Source organism: Bos taurus, chromosome 23, assembly GCF_002263795.3.
Source record: "Bos taurus isolate L1 Dominette 01449 registration number 42190680 breed Hereford chromosome 23, ARS-UCD2.0, whole genome shotgun sequence".
NCBI classification, from domain to species: Eukaryota; Metazoa; Chordata; class Mammalia; order Artiodactyla; family Bovidae; genus Bos; species Bos taurus.
Window position 1 is genome coordinate 48,085,885 of NC_037350.1, and position 17,329 is coordinate 48,103,213.

A 17,329-nucleotide genomic window follows, 5' to 3' on the forward strand; every position below is an offset into this window, starting at 1 on the left:
GGATGGGGCTGAACCCTGGCAGCAACTTTTCCCCAAAGCAGCTGAGTGACAGGGATCTGAGTTTTAATCCATATGCCCTTTATTCCAATAATTCCACTCCTGGAAACTTGTCTTGAAGCCTAATAACTGGAAAAAGGTTCAAAGACCTATGCAAAAGGATGAACACAGATGGAAACGCAACAAACGCTGCGAGCCACAGGGTTCCTGGCTGGTCCTGACACTGAACGCTGACCGCGCCGCTGTCCCGCTTGCTCCTCCTCCGTCCTGGGCCGGGTGAGCTTCTAAAGCACGGGTTCAGGCCCGCACTCTTCGTCAACGCCTCAGGTGGTCCACTCGTGCACCTGCCCGCTTCTGGGGCCTCCCCCGTGGGCCCCTGCCCTGGTCCTGGGCACGTTCACTCCGGCGCTCCCCATGCCTGCTCAAGCATGACAGCCGCCGGACCCCAATCGTGTTCTTTAACCCTTCACGCTGCTCACAGGGCCATTCACTACCAGAGTGGGAGGCTGACACTTTCTGGACGTTAAGCGTTACACCTCTCCCAGGCTCATTCTTCAGTGTACCGGCAACCTTGCATAAGTCCACCAGGGAGAAAAACAGCCCAGAGAACTGGGAAATGAAACCTTCTTATCTCGGGGGTAAGAGTCCTTGAAAAACCCTCCGCAAGTTTAAAGGAGCACCTTGTAGAAGGTGTCCCCATAGCAGGTCTCAAGCCTCCTCCAAGCTTGCCCGCGTCTGATTTACGAGTGAAGGTCAAAGCTCAGGCAGGATCTAGATAGCGCCAGGGTCTGCTTGCATCTCAGTCTGAACTTCCACACAGGTTTCAGTGATCTGGGCTCTGAAAGACCTGACCCTCTGAGTGAATGGCATCGTGAGGAAGGTCACCCTTTTCGGTCAACGGACGCGAACTGTACACTAAGCTAGCCCCCAGCACCACTTGGGGCCCCGCCCGGTTCCCGCCAGACCGCAGCCAACAGGTTCACACAGGTTTTTACAGCCTCATTACAGACGGCTCCCCATCCCTACCCGGGCTGGCTGTGCTTTTACAACAAAGCCTCGTGATAACCAGAGAGGGAGCGGACGAGATTAAGAGGCACTGCAGCCCTACGGCCTACTTTCTGGGATGAAGAAAAGTTAAATCTCCAGAAGGATTTGTGTGTTTTCCCATCAGAAGCTGGGGGAGGAGTTCCAGGGTGCGGAGAGTGACCGTGTAAGTCAATCAGGCCCTGGGCTGGCAACGCCTGGGTGGAGAGTGAAGACAGGCGGAAGTGGGCCCACAGGCACCTTCTGGTGAGCAGGTGTGGTCAGGCTCGGTCACGCTCACCCAGAAGCAGGCCCGCCAGCCACAGCGGGGTGTGGGGAAGGAGGCGTGATCCGCCTAACAGGCTGAAGGGACGGAGCCTGGGGAAGGGTCTAGAAGGCAGCAGGGCATGAGGCACAGGACTTGGAGAGGCGTCCCCCGCGGTCTGCATCCTCTGGCGGCAAGGTGCTCCAGGTGGAACAGCTGGACGCTGCACACCCCCAGTGGCCAGGCCCCTGCAGTGCGCCACATGGCCAGTGGAGGCTGCGACCACAGAGGCTTCCTCCTCGTCCCCGACACTTGAGGGAAACGTGTCCTGAGACCAGGGGCCGCCTGCTCTCCTTGTGCTGACCATGGCCTGGTCCTCTGGCGCTGCTGTGCCAGGACAACTTGGCCGTGTGGGAAGTCAGGGGATCTCAGCTCAGGGCAGGCACAGCTGGGGCCCAGGGCCACGGGACCTGTGAACACACACCTGCCTCAGCCCTCTCCGCAGCCCCGCTCCAGGTTCCTGCTCCGTCTCAGTCTCACGGGAGGCCTTGGAACAGACACTTCTGTACCGATGGGCCAGGCTGGGGTCACGACACCTGAGGAGCATCTCCCCTCCCGCCCCCCTTCTGCAGGCCATGTTCCTCTCCGACGTCCCGCTGACACTGGAAGCCACCACTTTCAGAAAAGGATCTCAGGACAAGCCTCCGGCCGACTAGTCAGAAGACAGAGCCTGTAATGCTCCTTCTCAAGTCCTCCCCTCCTGACCTTCAAATCCAGTGCGGGGAGCTTGGCAGTCAGCCCTGCTCAGTGAATACCAGCTCGTAAAAACCCCATTCTAGGGCTGCTCCTCATAGCCCGGCCTTTCAATATGACTTCCCTGAACCCTCTTGTACTTTCCCCCTTTACCTGTCCTTGTTTTGCTAAAATAATCTTTCACTTACTGTAATGCTCCCCATGAGTTACTTGGCTCCCTTGTTTAGAACACTCACGAAGACACTCAGTACCCATTTCCATGTAAAACTATGGATTCTGAAAAGAACAAAGGGAAGACCCCAGAGGCCGCGTGAGCTGACTGCTGTCCTGGCCCATCCGGTGTTAATGCAGAGAATCAGAGTGGCCGCTCTCCTCTCCGACAGCCCCTGGCGATTTCAGGGCAGCCACCTGGTGCGTGGACTCTTCTCACCCCCGGGCTGAACGCCTCCCTGTCTTCAGCCTCTCCGTACACCCAGGGCCGGCTGTGGCCCAGCAGGGCCTGGATCTGGGGTCTTTGGCGAGGGAGGCTTTCAGCTGGGAGCCATCCCCTCTGAGGGCAGCATTTGCCACCTGTGCCCCCGGAGAAGGCCCTTCCATGGCAGAGAGCTAAGAACCAACGCTTCACGGCGGGAAGGGAGCACACGAGGCGCCCAGATCTTTCCTCACTTCGGCCCCGAGGGGAGCTTGCCTTCCCCTTCTACCCAGATGGCAGAACCCAGCTGTTCACATCCTTTTTCAGTGAGGAGGAAGAAAAGACGACTCTCTGGGGAGGAAGGGGGTGCCCAGGAGCTCTGGGCTGCTCCCCAGCCTTTTAAAAAGAGGAACGAGAAGTGCCTGGGCTGGGCCATTCGAGACGGCCTGCCGTGCCACAGGAGGAAGGCTGCCATGGGTGCAGGAGGCCACCACCACAGCAGGGGCACCATCTAGCATGACCTGGGGGCCGGCGAGACACAGAGAAAATGAACAGGGCTCCACAGATGAGCCTTACCTGGGAACACCAACTAGACCACACAGCCCTGCCCCTGAGTGAGGCTTACGGCCCTGCATCTGAGCAGAATGAAGACTCGCCGGGGGCAACACAATGGACCACGTGACATGCTGTGGGGAAGGAGGGTCCAGGTGTGCCTGTGCCCTCGGCTGAACCCTGAGCCGTCGCAGACCTCAGTCATCCCGCCTGCAAAATGGGCAGGCCTCCCAAGGGCGCTGGGTTACAGAAGCCAAGAGCAAAGCTGGAGAGCAGCTGCTGCGTCCCAGTGACCCATTACGCAACCGCATCTCTGGTTTAAGGAAACACTCTCTCCCGGCTGAAGGCCAACGAGCTCTCCATCAGCCCGGAGTCCTGCAGGAAGCAGAGGAGAAAGGCCATCGAGGAGGAGGAAGGTGTGCATGCACACCCCCGCCACAAGTGGGATCTTGTGTGGTAGACACCCGTGCTAGGACTTCTGTGTTGCTCATTCACTCTTTTATTTTTTTTGCGGGGGGGGGGGGGGGGGGGGGGGGAGGAGGGAGTGTAAAATTTGCTGCTAATCACCTTCCTTAACAAATCAAAAAAAAACGTTGACAGTTTCGATGTCTGCTAGCACCGGCTTGTTCAGCCCAAACAGGTTGGACAAGTTGAATATTTAAACAAAGGTGGAAAAATGCGAGGTATAAAGCAGGACGTGCTGAGTGGCCTACAGCCAGCGCCCTGCAGGTTTAAGTTTGTGATCTAAGGCTGGCTCCCTCTCTTCCTCTGCCCTCCTCGCTTTGCTGCTTTCACGGTTATCAAACTGAATGGGACACAGACTCGGCTCAAAGTTCCTGGCTGTCAGGTGAGGGGGGCGTGTGTGAGAGAAGGGAGCCGAGGCCGCCTCCCCACGCCGCATCCTGTTCCAGGGCCTTGCCACCCGTGACCTGACTTCCACCAGGCACAACTGCCAGGCCGCTCAAGTGTGGGCAAGCAAGGATGCTCCAGATTTTGATGCCATTCGCCACTTTTACCTGGTGCAACCGAGCTTCCGAAATGTTTAGACAAGATAGGTCAAGACACCGTACCACCTGCACCCAACGTTTCTTCTGCGTCTGCTTAATCCCCAACACAAACTAAGAGACAAACACCACCTCTGCCAGAACAGAAGACAAGCTAAGTTGTAAACCTCAGCATCCAGTCGGCCAAATGGTAGGAGACAATTTAATTAGGAAGCAGATCATAAATGTGAGAAACAGTGATGCAAAGAAAGAAACGCTTGGCTGGTGTTTACCACCTGCCCGTGCTGGGACGGTCCTGTGAACAAACTCTCTCCAGCGTATGGGGACTTAAGCTGGTCCTTCAGAAGAAAAGGCAGAATCAAACTGAGAGACATTTTTCAAATATCCTTTCAAAAAATCAAATAAGCTCTGCTGGAGGAGTTGAAGGGGTCGCTCTGCCATTTCCTTATACTTGGTGTCTCACAGGAGGAATAAAATCCTATGACAAATTCCTGCCACCTGTTCTTTTTCTCAGAGAAGAGTGGTAGCTTTCTACCACGTGCAGACTTCTCAAATGTACAGTAAGAGTTTTGCAAAGGACTGCAGATGATCGCCAACAGCAAGTGCACATCCAAGTGAAAAATGTACAAACACCACAGAACAAGCAGTTCAAAAAAAGAACAACAACGAACTGGAAGTCTGCAAATAGCGATGAGGCTGTGCACAACTCAGAGAGGATACAGGAACAAGAAATCCTGTGCTCACGCTGTCGCGTCCTTGGGACGCAGCCTGCAATCCTCAAGGTCAAAGGGCACAGGGTCTGTTCTCTCGGTTTTGTAAATACTCGTGCTCACTGTCACAGAGGAGGGACTAGTGGGTTAAACTTTCCTTGGGGAGAAGAGAGAGGAAGCAAACTACCATCTGCTGAATATTTGACGTGAGCCAGAGGTGTCGGTATGTATTACAGCATTTAATCCTCGTAAGAACAACTTCTCCGAGCAAAGCACCACCCCCGTTACAGACGAAGGGATGGAGGCCCCTGTCCCCGTTCTGAGGAGCATCCTTACCAGCCTCAGCCAGAGAGGAAGGAAGAACTCTCGGGGGACCCACAGAGAGGCTGCCTTTATTTCAACAATGAAAGTTTCAACTGAAGTTGAAATAAAAGCGTACAAATTTCAATTCCAGCCAACGAGATGTAAAGAGAGGCTGAAAACGTTTAAGTATAATCAAACAATAAACCATTTGGTGAAAGATTAATAAAGCTATTGGGGAAAAGTGGTAACTTAAGACATTCTGCTGTGATAAACGGACTTATAAATGTTCACTCTCAAGGGGAAAGTTCTGGGCCTCTTAATAACACAGACTTCCAAGAGAGGGAAAAGCATGTTAAGTGGAATGATCAAGGAATGGGGTAATACACTTCAATGACTTTTTTTTCCTGGTTAAAGAGAAAAAAAAGTTTCCACTTTCATAATAGAAAAGGCCTTTAAAACTGTACCAGAAGTATGCCCATTCCAGTAGAGAGTCCTAAATATACTGAAACCGCCTTGTAACCAAGTACTATCACGGAACAACCAACTCTTCACAGGACAGCCGCCAGAGCTGAGGGCCACGCGTGCAGCTCAGTCACACGGTTGTGCTGACTGCACAGGCGACGAAGTTAAAACCTTTCACACAAAGCCCTCAGTCTTCAGAGGGCTGCCACGTACATCATCTTCTAAGGGCACCCGAGAGTGGAAAGGCTCCTGAGCGCCCCCGAAAGGCGTTTTCCCTCTGGGGAAGGGAACACTAAGTTACAGGTAAGAACTGTGTTAGCATTTTCCCCCTGCTTTTTAATAGGAATATTCTCAAGAAAACAAAACGCTCACATAGTCCTGGGTAGGGGGACCCCCAGACTCTCATCCTACAGTGACCTCCTCCTGATGCCTCCTTCTTCCCTCACAGGGACCGGGGAGCAGGCACCCGTGACTGAGACTCGTTTCCAGGTGGGGCGGGCCGAGCCCCGCATGCGCACCTCCACTCCTGAGAAGGGGCAGGCATGAGGCCAGAGAGAGCGTGCCCCCAGGCACCTGACCATCACCATGGCTACTTTTCACAGGGCGCTTCCTCTTGCTGGACCCGGAGGGTACAGAAGCAACCCTCCTGACATGCGGCCTGGTCTCCGCTCCTCCCACCTTCAGTGCCAGCCACCTGTTCCGACCCCAGCGCAGCGCAGACTCTCAGCCCCAGCGCAGCAGCAGAGGCCGAGGCCTGGCTGCTCCTGAGCGGCTGAGAGTGCCGTGCTAAATTCAGAGCCTCCGCGCTCTCATCTGTCACGGAGCAGGTCACATTTCTGTGCGGCCAATGTTCTCTTCCAGCATAATAGGAACACAGAAGCCTCTGTTCCTGAAGACGGCCCATGATGTGGGGGCGTCCCCGGCCTGTCTCCTGTGGGGAGGGATGGACTCAGGCATGTCCACGGCAGCAGGAGAGCGAGGCAACCGGATGACTGACACTCCAGGGGCGTCCCCGCCTCACCTCTACCTTCTGCACGCAGGGCTAAGGACACAGCCTGCTCTTTCTGCACTCCCCTCTCAACAACGGGGAAGTCGGGAAAGCGTGCTCCCGCCAGCGTCTCCCTCCTGTGTGTCCCTAACATGACAAGGACTCCGAGACTCTCTCTACAGCTTAAAGGTCTACAGTTTGTAAGATGAGGAGCAAAGGAGAAATTGATTTCCTATGTTCCGAGGCCATTATAGCTGCAAAAGGAAAATCCCCGTCTCAGAGGTCTGATTCTTTCCAGAGGAGACTTGTTGCCATTCTCTCTTTCAAGCATCATCGCTTCTTCACAGCTCTGCTGTCCAGCACTTTCCGGAAAGTTTTTGCACATTGCAAAGCTCAGTGCCCTTTTTCCTACACTGAGCTCTCCCAGAGGGCGTGCTCTGGCTCAGTTTCCCAAGTTTGTTTTGGAAGACAAGCACTGCTCAATCCAAAATTTCAACATGGGAGCAACTGATAAAGAGTTCTGGGAAGTTCAAAGCTGGAGCTGCAGCAATGTTTCCGTGATACCTGTTTTGCACTGCGATGGCAACCTATTAGTCTGCTCAGGAACTAAGCTGTGGTTCGAAAGGTTTGGGATAAAGGATTTTCAAACCTCAAAAACATGAGAATCCGCAGACAGGGAAGTGGTAACTTGAAAAACCGTCCCAGATATGGTAATAAATTGAGACAGTCTCCCCCGAAACTTCTTTAAAATAAGCTGGAATCTGTATCACTCCAGTCTCCCTGTTTACCAGATATACAACTACTTTAAAAATAATTTAAATGCATTTCCTGGAATGAAATTATAGTAAGTTATGGGCTGTACCTGAGCTACAGGGCAACTATCAACATGACGACACATAATTTAACCTGCTGATTCAGCGGTTTATTTTTCTTTTTATTAATATGATATTTCTAAAGGGTTGACTACAAGGTGATGGTCCTCTCATAAAACTAAGGTAAAAGAAACTACAAAAAGGTCGATTAACCTAATAAATGATAACAAACACACTCTCATACGAGTACGAGTGGCTGAAGGAGACAGAGTGACTTGCCTTTAGACAGAGGGTGGCTGCAAAGGGCGCCTCATTAAAATTAGCTAAGAGGAAACTGAACTGAAAAGGGCGGAGTTCCAGGGGTCCGTGCTGTGAGATGGATGAGCCCCTCTGGGTGCTGAAGCAGCCAGAGTCCGGGGTGGAGCCCAGATCTGCCTCCTCCACGGCTGCTCAGCTCTAAATCCGGGGAAGGTGGGGCTTATCCAGGGGAAAGGGCACATGGAGGCTGGTGCAGCACGAGTGTGCGTGTGGACGACCTCAGGAACGGGGTGAGCAGGAGGCCGATGGCAGGGGTACTACGAGTTCCCAGACCAGCCCTGGCGAGTCAGGGCTTGGCACTCTGGATCTAGAGATCCACACCATGGGGGCTCATGTTTCGGCAGGGGTCTTACCGAATCTGCACCCCCGAGGGGAGGACACAGCAAGGAGCTGTGTCATAGGAGGCTGGCGCAGGAAAGGGGGCCCAGGACGGGTTAGAACAAGGCAGAGCAGGGACAGGGGCGGGAGTCCAGGCTGTACACGCCCGGCCTCCGCCTGGGCTCCGGAGCCCCCACTGGGGAGTCCCCGGCTCTCCTGGCCCAGATGCTGCGGCGACCTCGGGGAGCGGCAGGACGGCCGCGGAAGGCAAATGAGAAACAGAGCTTTGGTCCTGAGAAGCAAACACACAGCCCACTGACTTCCTCCCAGGCTAGGAAAGTCAAGCAAGGATGCGACTCATCAGAACCAGGGGGCGCACTGTCTTTTCAGTCCCAGAGCAGCTCTGGGTCCTGACGAATGTAACATAGATAGATACATGTCCAGGAGAGACCACAGCTCACCATCCCGGCATCAGATCTGGAACAGATCCACCGGACCAATGAATCTACTTCTGCTCTCTCTGGCACATTTTTGTAAGTGTTTTCACATTTTTATAATTTTTTCCCCCCAAAAGTACAGTTTCACCAACAAACGAAGGTGGTGATGACTGTGACTGATTACCAAACACCAAATGTTCTTTTTAACCCATGGTTTGCAATTTTCTGCAGCAAAGACAAAAAAGGAGTGTAATAAGCTCAAATATCCTAAGTAAATTCTTTAAAATTTAAGTTATAGGTTTAGGATAGCAAAAACAGAAAAAACCTCTTCATTTATTTTCTGGCATCTTACGACTAGTCAGCCAGCCGCTGTGCTTACTTCAGTAGCACATGCAACCTTAGTGAAGCACTAATGAGCTGACATTATCCTATGCGCACTGCATGTGCTAATTCCCACAGTCAATTCCCACTGAATCTCCGCTCCCATCGGTACAGACATCACTGCCTTTTACGGATGAAGTAACCAAGATACAGAGAGGTCAGTTAACCTGCCAGGGTCACACAGCGAGGAGTGCATGCCGCTCAGAGATTATCACAGGATGCCGTCAGCTCTGAAAACACAAACTCAGAAACACCCTTCAGCCAGGACATTCCCCAGGTCGCTGCAAGCCTTCACAACGCTTTCACAAACACTGCACTTGAGTGCAAGTTCTACGTGAGGTTTTACCATGCCACTTTGGTGAAGTACAGAAAAATCAGAGATTTCTGAAAAGTTCTGCAGAAGTAAAACTAGAATTCAGTTCCCAACAATTAGTCCTCTCCTGTAAATCAAGATGACACACACAATAAAATCAGCACAAAATAAAAAATTAGCACAAAATAAAATCAACACAAAATAAAAAATTTCTGCTTTAGAAGAAAAATACTCATAAACAGTAATTTACATAGATGAGAATCTCAGGGTAATATCAATGGTTGGTCTAGAAAAAATTCAATATAATTTTTAAGAACACACGCATGCTAAGTTGCTTCAGTCATGGCAGACTCTTTAAAAGCCCATGGACTGCAGCCCGCCAGGCTCCTCTGTCCATGGGATTCTCCAGGCAACAATACTGGGGTGGGCTGCCACGCCCTCCTCCAGGGGATCTTCCTGACCCTGGAATCAAACCCGTGTCTGTTATATCTCCTGTATTGGCAGGTGGGTTCTTTACCACTAGCTCCACCTTATAAAAATCAATAGAAAGTGATTTCAGGCTCACCAAATAGAGTGGACTATGCTAGTTGGATGGCTCAAATAGTTTAACATCGAAAATGTTTTACTACTGGAAATTATTTTGAAAGAGGGTAAAGCTTGAAAGAGTGCTTTTTTCTAATATACAAAGTGACATATATTTTTTCTAATATACAAAAAACTGTATCAATTATTTCTCATGGCCTCTAAGCCTGACAGCCTATGTTCAAACCTTGGCACTGACTTTGATCCTAAGCAAGCTTCCTCATCTGCAAAATGGGATGATAACTGTACAAACCTTGCAGGTAAGAGCACATGAAGATAAACAAAGATCTATGAGGAAACAGAAGGACGATGTATAAATCAGCTGGAACTGACAGTACTGCTAAAAAACACTCCACCCAACAACAGCAAGAACACACGCCCTTCTCAACAACACAAGACGTTCTCCAGGATAGACCATGTGCTCAGCCATAAACCTAGCCTCAATAAATTAAAGGGAAAAAAAATTGAAATCATGGAAAGCTTTCTTCAATTAACAATGCAATGAAGTTCAAAATTAGTAATACAAAGAAAGTTGTAAATATGTGAAATCAAATATACTCCTAAATAACCAATGGAAAAATCACAGAAAAATTAGAAAATACTTTGAGATGAATGAAAAGGAAAATACAACATACAAAGATTTATGGAATGTTATGAAAGCTATGTTTAAAGAAATATTTACAGCTGTAAATACCTGTCATAAAAACATTCTCGAATAGTCTTCTACCTGAAACACTAGAAAGAGATGAGCAAGCTAAACTCAGAGCAAACAGGAGAGAAACAGTCATGCTTAGAGCGGAAAATTTTAAAAATAGAGAACAGAAAAGCAACAGAGGAAAATAAATCAACAAACTGAAAAGTTACTTCTTTTAATGCTAAGTCACTTCACTACTGTCCGACTCATTGCAACCCACTGGCTGTAGCCTGCCAGGCTCCTCTGTCCGTGGGATTCTCCAGGCAAGAACGCTGGAGTGGACTGCCATGCCCTCCTCCAGGGGGTCTTCCCGACCCAGGGGTGGAAAGTCTTTTACGTCTGTGCGTTGGCAGTCGGGTTCTTTATCACTAGCGCCACCTGGGAAACACCTGTTTCTCTGACGAGACGACCAATAAAATTGTTAAATGTTCAGCTAGATTGACTACGGAAAAAAACTGAAAAGACTCAAATTACTAACATCAGGAAGGAAAGAGGAGACGTTACTGACCTTACAGAATAAGGAGGACTGCAAGGAGACACTAAGGACAACCATACGCCAACGAAGCAGATAACGTCCATGAGATGGCCGAGCTCCTGCAAAAGTCGCAACTACGGGAACTGACTCCGAGAAGAAACAGAGAACGTGACGAGACCCATCTCAAGCAAAGGACCTGGATTAGTCCTATACAAACCTCTCGGGAATAAAAGCCCGGATGGCTTTGCCGATGAATTCTACCACATATTTACATGAAAGGAATTAATATCAACTCTTCACGAACTCTTCCAAAACAGAGAGGAGGACGACAGAATATTTCACACCTCACTCTATGTGGCTCGTAATTACCTCAAAGAAATGCAAGCAACCCGGAATATCCAAAACAATCCAGGGAGAGAACTAAGTTCAGAGATTCGCATCTCCCAATTTCCAAACTCACCCAGAGCCACAGTAATCAAGGCCATGTTAGGCCTTGGGAGAGACACACAGACCAATGGAAGAGATCTGGCAGCACAGATGGAAATCCTTATGTTTATGGGTAACTGAATATTGATAAGGGTGCTAAGACAATTCAGTGGAGAAAGAAAAGGTTTTAAACAAACAGTACAAAAGGCTGAACCTGGATTCCTTCCTTACACTCTACACAAATGTCAACTTAAAATGAGGTGTAGACGTAAATGTGAAAACATCGAAATTATGGACTCATGGGGCTGCACTTCACACCTGGTGGGGTGGCTGTCATGAAGAAGACTGACAATAACCAGTGTGGGCAAGGGTGTGTAAGACTGCAGTCCTCACACACTGCTGGTGGGAGTGCAAAATGATGCAGCTCCTCTGGGAAACAGCGTGGCTATTTCCCAAAATGTTAAACATGACCCCGCAATTCCCCTCCTCAGTGGCTACCCAAGGGAAACAGAAACACATGTCCACACATAACCAGTACAAGAATGTTCACAGCAGCATTACTTGTAAGGGCCAAAAAACAAAACCACTCAAATGTCTGCTGACTGATGAAGAGGTGAATAAAATGTGGTATGGCCCTACAATGGATTGTTACATGACAAGAAAAAAGATGCTACAACATTGATGAATGTTTGTTTAAAGCGTTAAAGCTAAGTGAGAGAAGTTGGTTAGGAAAGCCTGCACATTCCATGAGAAGTCCACAGAAGGCGAAGGCACCGGGGAAGCAGGGCTCGAGGGTGGGAAGTAAGGAGAAGCCACTGCGAGTGGCTGTGGGCTTCCTTCTGGGACAATCAAAGTGCCCTCAAATGGGGTAGGAGAAAGCGAGGAAATTGCCTGAGAAAGTAATACTTCCAGGATTAGATTTTGATACAGAAGAACAAAGAATTTATTTTTAAGCAGGAGGAATAAAAGAGAGCAAGCAAAACAAAACAAATGGCACACAGAAGGCAAAATGATACTAACAGGCTAATGTGGAAGCAAAAAGCTAAAGCTAAAAATTATTGCTGTTTAGTCTCTAAGTCACGTCTGACTTCTTTGAGACCCCATGGACTGTAGCCCGGCCGGCTCCTCTGTCCATGGGATTTCCCAGGCAAGAATACTGGGGTGGGTTGCTATTTCCTTCTCCAGGGGATCTTCCTGACCCAGGGATCGACCCTATGTCTCCTGCATGGCAGGCAGATTCTTTACCACTGAGCCACTTGGGAAGCCCAGAAGCTAAAAAATTAAAATAAACATTCTTAGGAGATGAGGGGCAAAAAGAATAGGAAATTATGTATATATATATAAAAAGGTAACACCTTTCACGGAGAAGGCAATGGCACCCCACTCCAGTACTCTTGCCTGGAAAATCCCATGGATGGAGGAGCCTGGTAGGCTGCAGTCCATGGGGTCGCTAAGAGTCGGATACGACTGAGCGACTTCACTTTCACGTACTGGAGAAGGAAATGGCAACCCACTCCAGTGTTCTTGCCTGGAGAATCCCAGGGACGGGGGAGCCTGGTGGGCTGCAGTCTATGGGGTTGCACACACAGAGTCAGACACGACTGAAGCAACTTAGCAGCAGCAGCAGCAACACCCTTCATCAAAATCCTTTAATATACTGATACATTCCACAGCATCATACTCTATCCTGCTTCAAGGAATTCAGACTGAGACATCCATAGGATTCAAATTATTGAGTTACTCAGAAATGCAAATAACAATAATAAGTAACACTGGTTGCCTGCCAACCATGTGCTGAACTCATTATCTTCTAATCCCCATCCTAGTCCAACGAAGTGAATACTATCAAAAATTTCAATTTAAAAAGGAGCAAAGTCAGGTACCAAGGTTATGCAACTTGCTCAAGGATGGAAAACTTGTAAGTAGCAGAGGTGAGATTTGAAATCAGGACCTAATTCCAAAAATCCATAAGTTTACCACCATACCAGTGTGTATACCACCACACCAGTACACCATCAGGGGGTCATAATTTTACGTAGAATAAATGGGACCGTCTCATTTGAGTACTTACATATGATAAAATACCAATTTCACAACTATGCAAACTTTTCTTTTGAAATACACATGTAAAACAAAGTTAGCCAACTTTTTAAAAGAAATCAATATAATGCTTAAAATGGAATATGGAAAAATAAAAACAGCCTGATTTTTTGAGAAGGTGAAATTTGGGTCCCTTTAAAATGTTTTCCTAGATTTCCAAGGTTCCTAAAATATTTGTGTAAAAAAAGAAGACAAGTTTGTTCTGACCCCTAAATCCTAAGTCCTCTTTCTATTAAGAATATTTTCCATTGGTTCCTCCCACAGTATTTTTAATATGCCCACCACTGAGCTTTCTCCCACTTCAGAGCAAGCCTCCTTCTCCCTCAGGAAGTAAATTCCTGACATTTATCAGATTTTTCCCTTCATTTTATCCTATCTTATCCTGAAGCTCTCCAGCCCACTTAACTATTTATTCGATGCTCCAGAAACGTTTCGCCCTGCAGGGAATCCGTAGGCAGATGCAAATGGTTTTAAAAGGCAAGGGTTACTACGCTAATCCTCTAGGGTTTCTCTGCGTCTGATCAGCTGCCCACCTCCGTATCTCAGCAAAGACACTCCGACTGGCCGAGGGTCACCCTGAGGATGCCCCCATCAGCCACAGACCAAGCCTAGGTATCGCTGGCTCCCAGGAGCAGACACCTCTGACACAGTGGAGACGGTACAGGCAGGCAGACAAAACCAGCGCTGGCTTCTCCACACAGGAGCGGCCCTCCTGTTGCCTTTGGGCAAGACGGCCGGAAGGCCACTCTGCTTTCGGTCAGCCCCCTGCGGGCTCCAGGCTGCGGACGCGGGCCACCCGCACCCACCTGTGCATGTTCCCGTTGGTGGTGAAGGACTGCCCGCACACGGTGCACTTGTAGGGCCTCTCCCCGGAGTGCACCAGCATGTGCCGGTCCAGGGAGCTGGCCGAGCTCAGCGACTTCCCGCAGATGCTGCACGAGTGGTCGGCCCCGCCCGTGTCCGTGTTGTGCTGCGGAAAGCAAGGATCACAGCATCACCGAGGGGGACGGGTCAAGACTCCGCAATCGGGAGGGTAAGTTCAGAGCTTCACAAATACACGCACATATAAGCACACACACACACGTGTATTAAAACACCAGCAATGCTTCTTGGCTGTTTTTTTGTTTCATTTTAAATGTCTTCCCGAATATCAAAATCCATCGGGACCAGAGACAAATCTTTGGTTCGCTCTTCCGTTTCCGTGTTCCAGGAATGACGAGCACTTCTTCCGCCAGGCTCAAAATGAAGGTGGGGTCTTTGCGGGTCTTTTTCAGAGGCACATGTAGATGAACTGACCACAAAAACGAACGTGAGCAGGAAGACTGAGCTATGCGGCAAACGCGAGGACAGGCCTCACTGAGTTCTTCTGCTTGATGCCTCGGTCTAGTGTCAGAGAGAGAACTGAGACCCGCCCGGCTTAGGGTTCCGGCCTCTGACGCCTCAGTCTAGTGTCAGAGAAGAGAGCTGAGACCCGCCCGGCTTAGGGTTCCAGCCTCTGAAACGTGTTACGAAGGAACATCTCTGTCCGAGCCCAAGTTACTAAACGGTGCTATTACTCAGCACCACTTATGATGTGACTACTGTCAGTCCTTCACCGTTCTGGGGTCAGTACTATCTCATGAACCATCCACAGCAGGCAAGGGAGAAGGACAAATCTCCTAATAAAGAAGAAGAGCCAAAAGAGATCCCAAATCAAGGGAACTCCCTGCTGCATGATGTAAGTTTACAGCAGCGCAGATAATCGGGATCTACATCTACAATCTCTGTGCTGTGAAGAGTCTGGTTCACGTATGATGAGAAGTCTGTTATTTGTGATCGGTTAGCTAGATGTTTGCTGAATTCTGAAAAGGTGTTCCATGTGCCCTGGGACTCTGTCACAGTAACACGGACACACGAAAACTGTCTCATAGCCGCGCCTCAAAATTCTCAGGGTATTACATTTAAATTAAACAGCCACAGTTCATCCATTAAGATAAAAAGTCGCCTCCCCTCTTAACGAAGAGCTATGTGAAACAAAAACACAGGAGCGTTAGCTGACCTGGCGAATGTGCATGGTTAGCTGGTGCTGGGTGGTGCAGACCTTCTCGCACAGGGGGCAGTTGTAGGAAGACTTCTCCTCTTTCGTCTCCTGAAAAGAGAGGATAAAAGCATCCGCTGCAACCCACAGTGAACTGATGCCTCGCATGTGTGTTACACACACCTGTGTCTCATGAGCTGCAGCAACAGAGCAGCTGAGAGCATGGGCTCTGGAGCCTGGCTGGGTGTGAGCTTGTCTGCCCTCCATTTCCTCAGTTATAAAATGGGGAAAGCCATAGCATCCACGGCGTCACGCTACGATGAGGAGTAAGTCAAAGAGCTCACAGAAGGCACGAGCACAGTGCTCGGTTCAGGGGCGAGTGCTCGATAAACGGCAGTGTTCTCGTTAGACACCACTTAGTGAATCATCGGGGACAGTGAAAAATTAAGCGTCAAGTCACAGCTGAGCTAGAACAGGGCTGTACTCCTCCCCAAGTCTGACCCAGGCTCCAGTCACTTGTTTCTGCCTGGTCTTGAGCCCCCAAGATACATGAAAGGGAATGGAGTTCTCATGACAAAACCCCACCCTCCTGAGGGTGGAAGGCCCCAGTGCCCACCTGGGTGCCCAGTGGGGAATCAGTGGGACACTTTATGGCTGGAGCACCTGCCCACCACTGCTCATAAATGGTAACGAAGTGTGAGGAAGGGAGGGAGCCAGCTTTGGGGCTGGACCCTCAGGCATTTTCAACAGCCGTCTTTTTACTTGCACTCATTCAACTGAATTTCTGTTCCTTGTGAATAATACCAATTATTAAACAGTTACTATGCACACGTGAAATGGTGGTTTTTTTCACACAACCATTAGAAATGGCCACTGTTACAGATCCCATTTTCGGGATGAGGAAACGGGTACACAGAGGCAAGTAACCTGCCCCAAACCAGAGCCAGGATTAACACTCAGGCCAGCTGCTCAGAGCCCATGCCCTAACCACTAGGCGACACAAGTCTGACCCAGAAAGGATTGACCCCAAGGCACAGAAAGCAAACACCCTTGTGGCTGGCTCATGAGAGATGATGATGATAAAATAAAAGCCACCCTGAAAACCATAGAGACAGATGGCCCCGTGCACCATGCGGGGTGGAGTGGACGCACGAGGGGGTCTTGTCCTCAGCTCCCACGGGAGGCCCCTCTCGCTGCTCAGAGGTGAACAAGCCCCCTGGTAGGTCACGCACGCCTTCTCTCCTTGGGTCTGAGAAGTAAGTACGCTACACATCTTCACTCTCTTATTAAAAAAAATCACAGATACGTATTTTAAGGAAGTATATTAACCCAGAGACAATTAAAAAACAAACAAACAAAAAACTCCAGCCCTGCAGCCTCACTCGGTCATTATCCGCCTCTACCCCTCCCAGAGGCAGAAGGTGTGTGCACGCCGGGAGGCAGGTGTTCTCCGGTCAGGATGCAGCTGGCCGAGAACCACCAGACAGAAAGCACTAGCAACAGGCTGAGGGCCCTCGCCTGGCACTGCGGGATGCCTCCGGGCTGGCCCAGACTCTGTCTCTGGGGTGTTTTTGTTCAATTATTAGATTAGCAACAATGTGTATTAAAAAGCAGTTCTGGGGGCTTCTTCCCTGGGGGTCTGACTCCACACTCCCAGCACAGGGGCCTGCGTGCGATCCTTGGTCCGGGAACTGGACCCCACGTGCTACAATGAAGATAAAAGGTCTCTCTCATGCCACAACTAACACCCAGCACAGCCAAACAGACAAATGTGTTTGTACGTAGTTTGTTTTTTGCTTCCACTGTGTGGCACGCAGAACTTCCCTCACCAGGGTCAACCTGTGCTCCCTGCAGTGGAAGCGTGGAGTCTGAATCCCTGGACCAGCAGGGAAATCCAAAAAGAATTTTTTTTAAAAGAGATTCACTGGAGGACGTAAATAAATGTAAAAAGCCAGGCCCTCCAAGTAGCCAGCCTCTTGAGGATGAA

General features: G+C 49.7%; 1 protein-coding gene across 7 annotated transcripts in view; it reads right to left on the reverse strand.

Moving 5' to 3' along the window:
• Nucleotides 1-17,329, reverse strand: part of RREB1 (ras responsive element binding protein 1) — a 166,905-nt gene that overhangs the window by 37,512 nt on the left and 112,064 nt on the right. For all 7 annotated transcript variants that reach the window (XM_059880701.1, XM_059880703.1, XM_010818623.4 and 4 more), the window contains exons 5-6: nt 15,364-15,453; nt 14,132-14,295 (exon numbers count right to left, since the gene is read on the reverse strand). In XM_059880701.1, the coding sequence (XP_059736684.1) occupies nt 14,132-14,295; nt 15,364-15,453 (254 nt within the window). The remainder of the gene's footprint in view (nt 1-14,131; nt 14,296-15,363; nt 15,454-17,329) is intronic.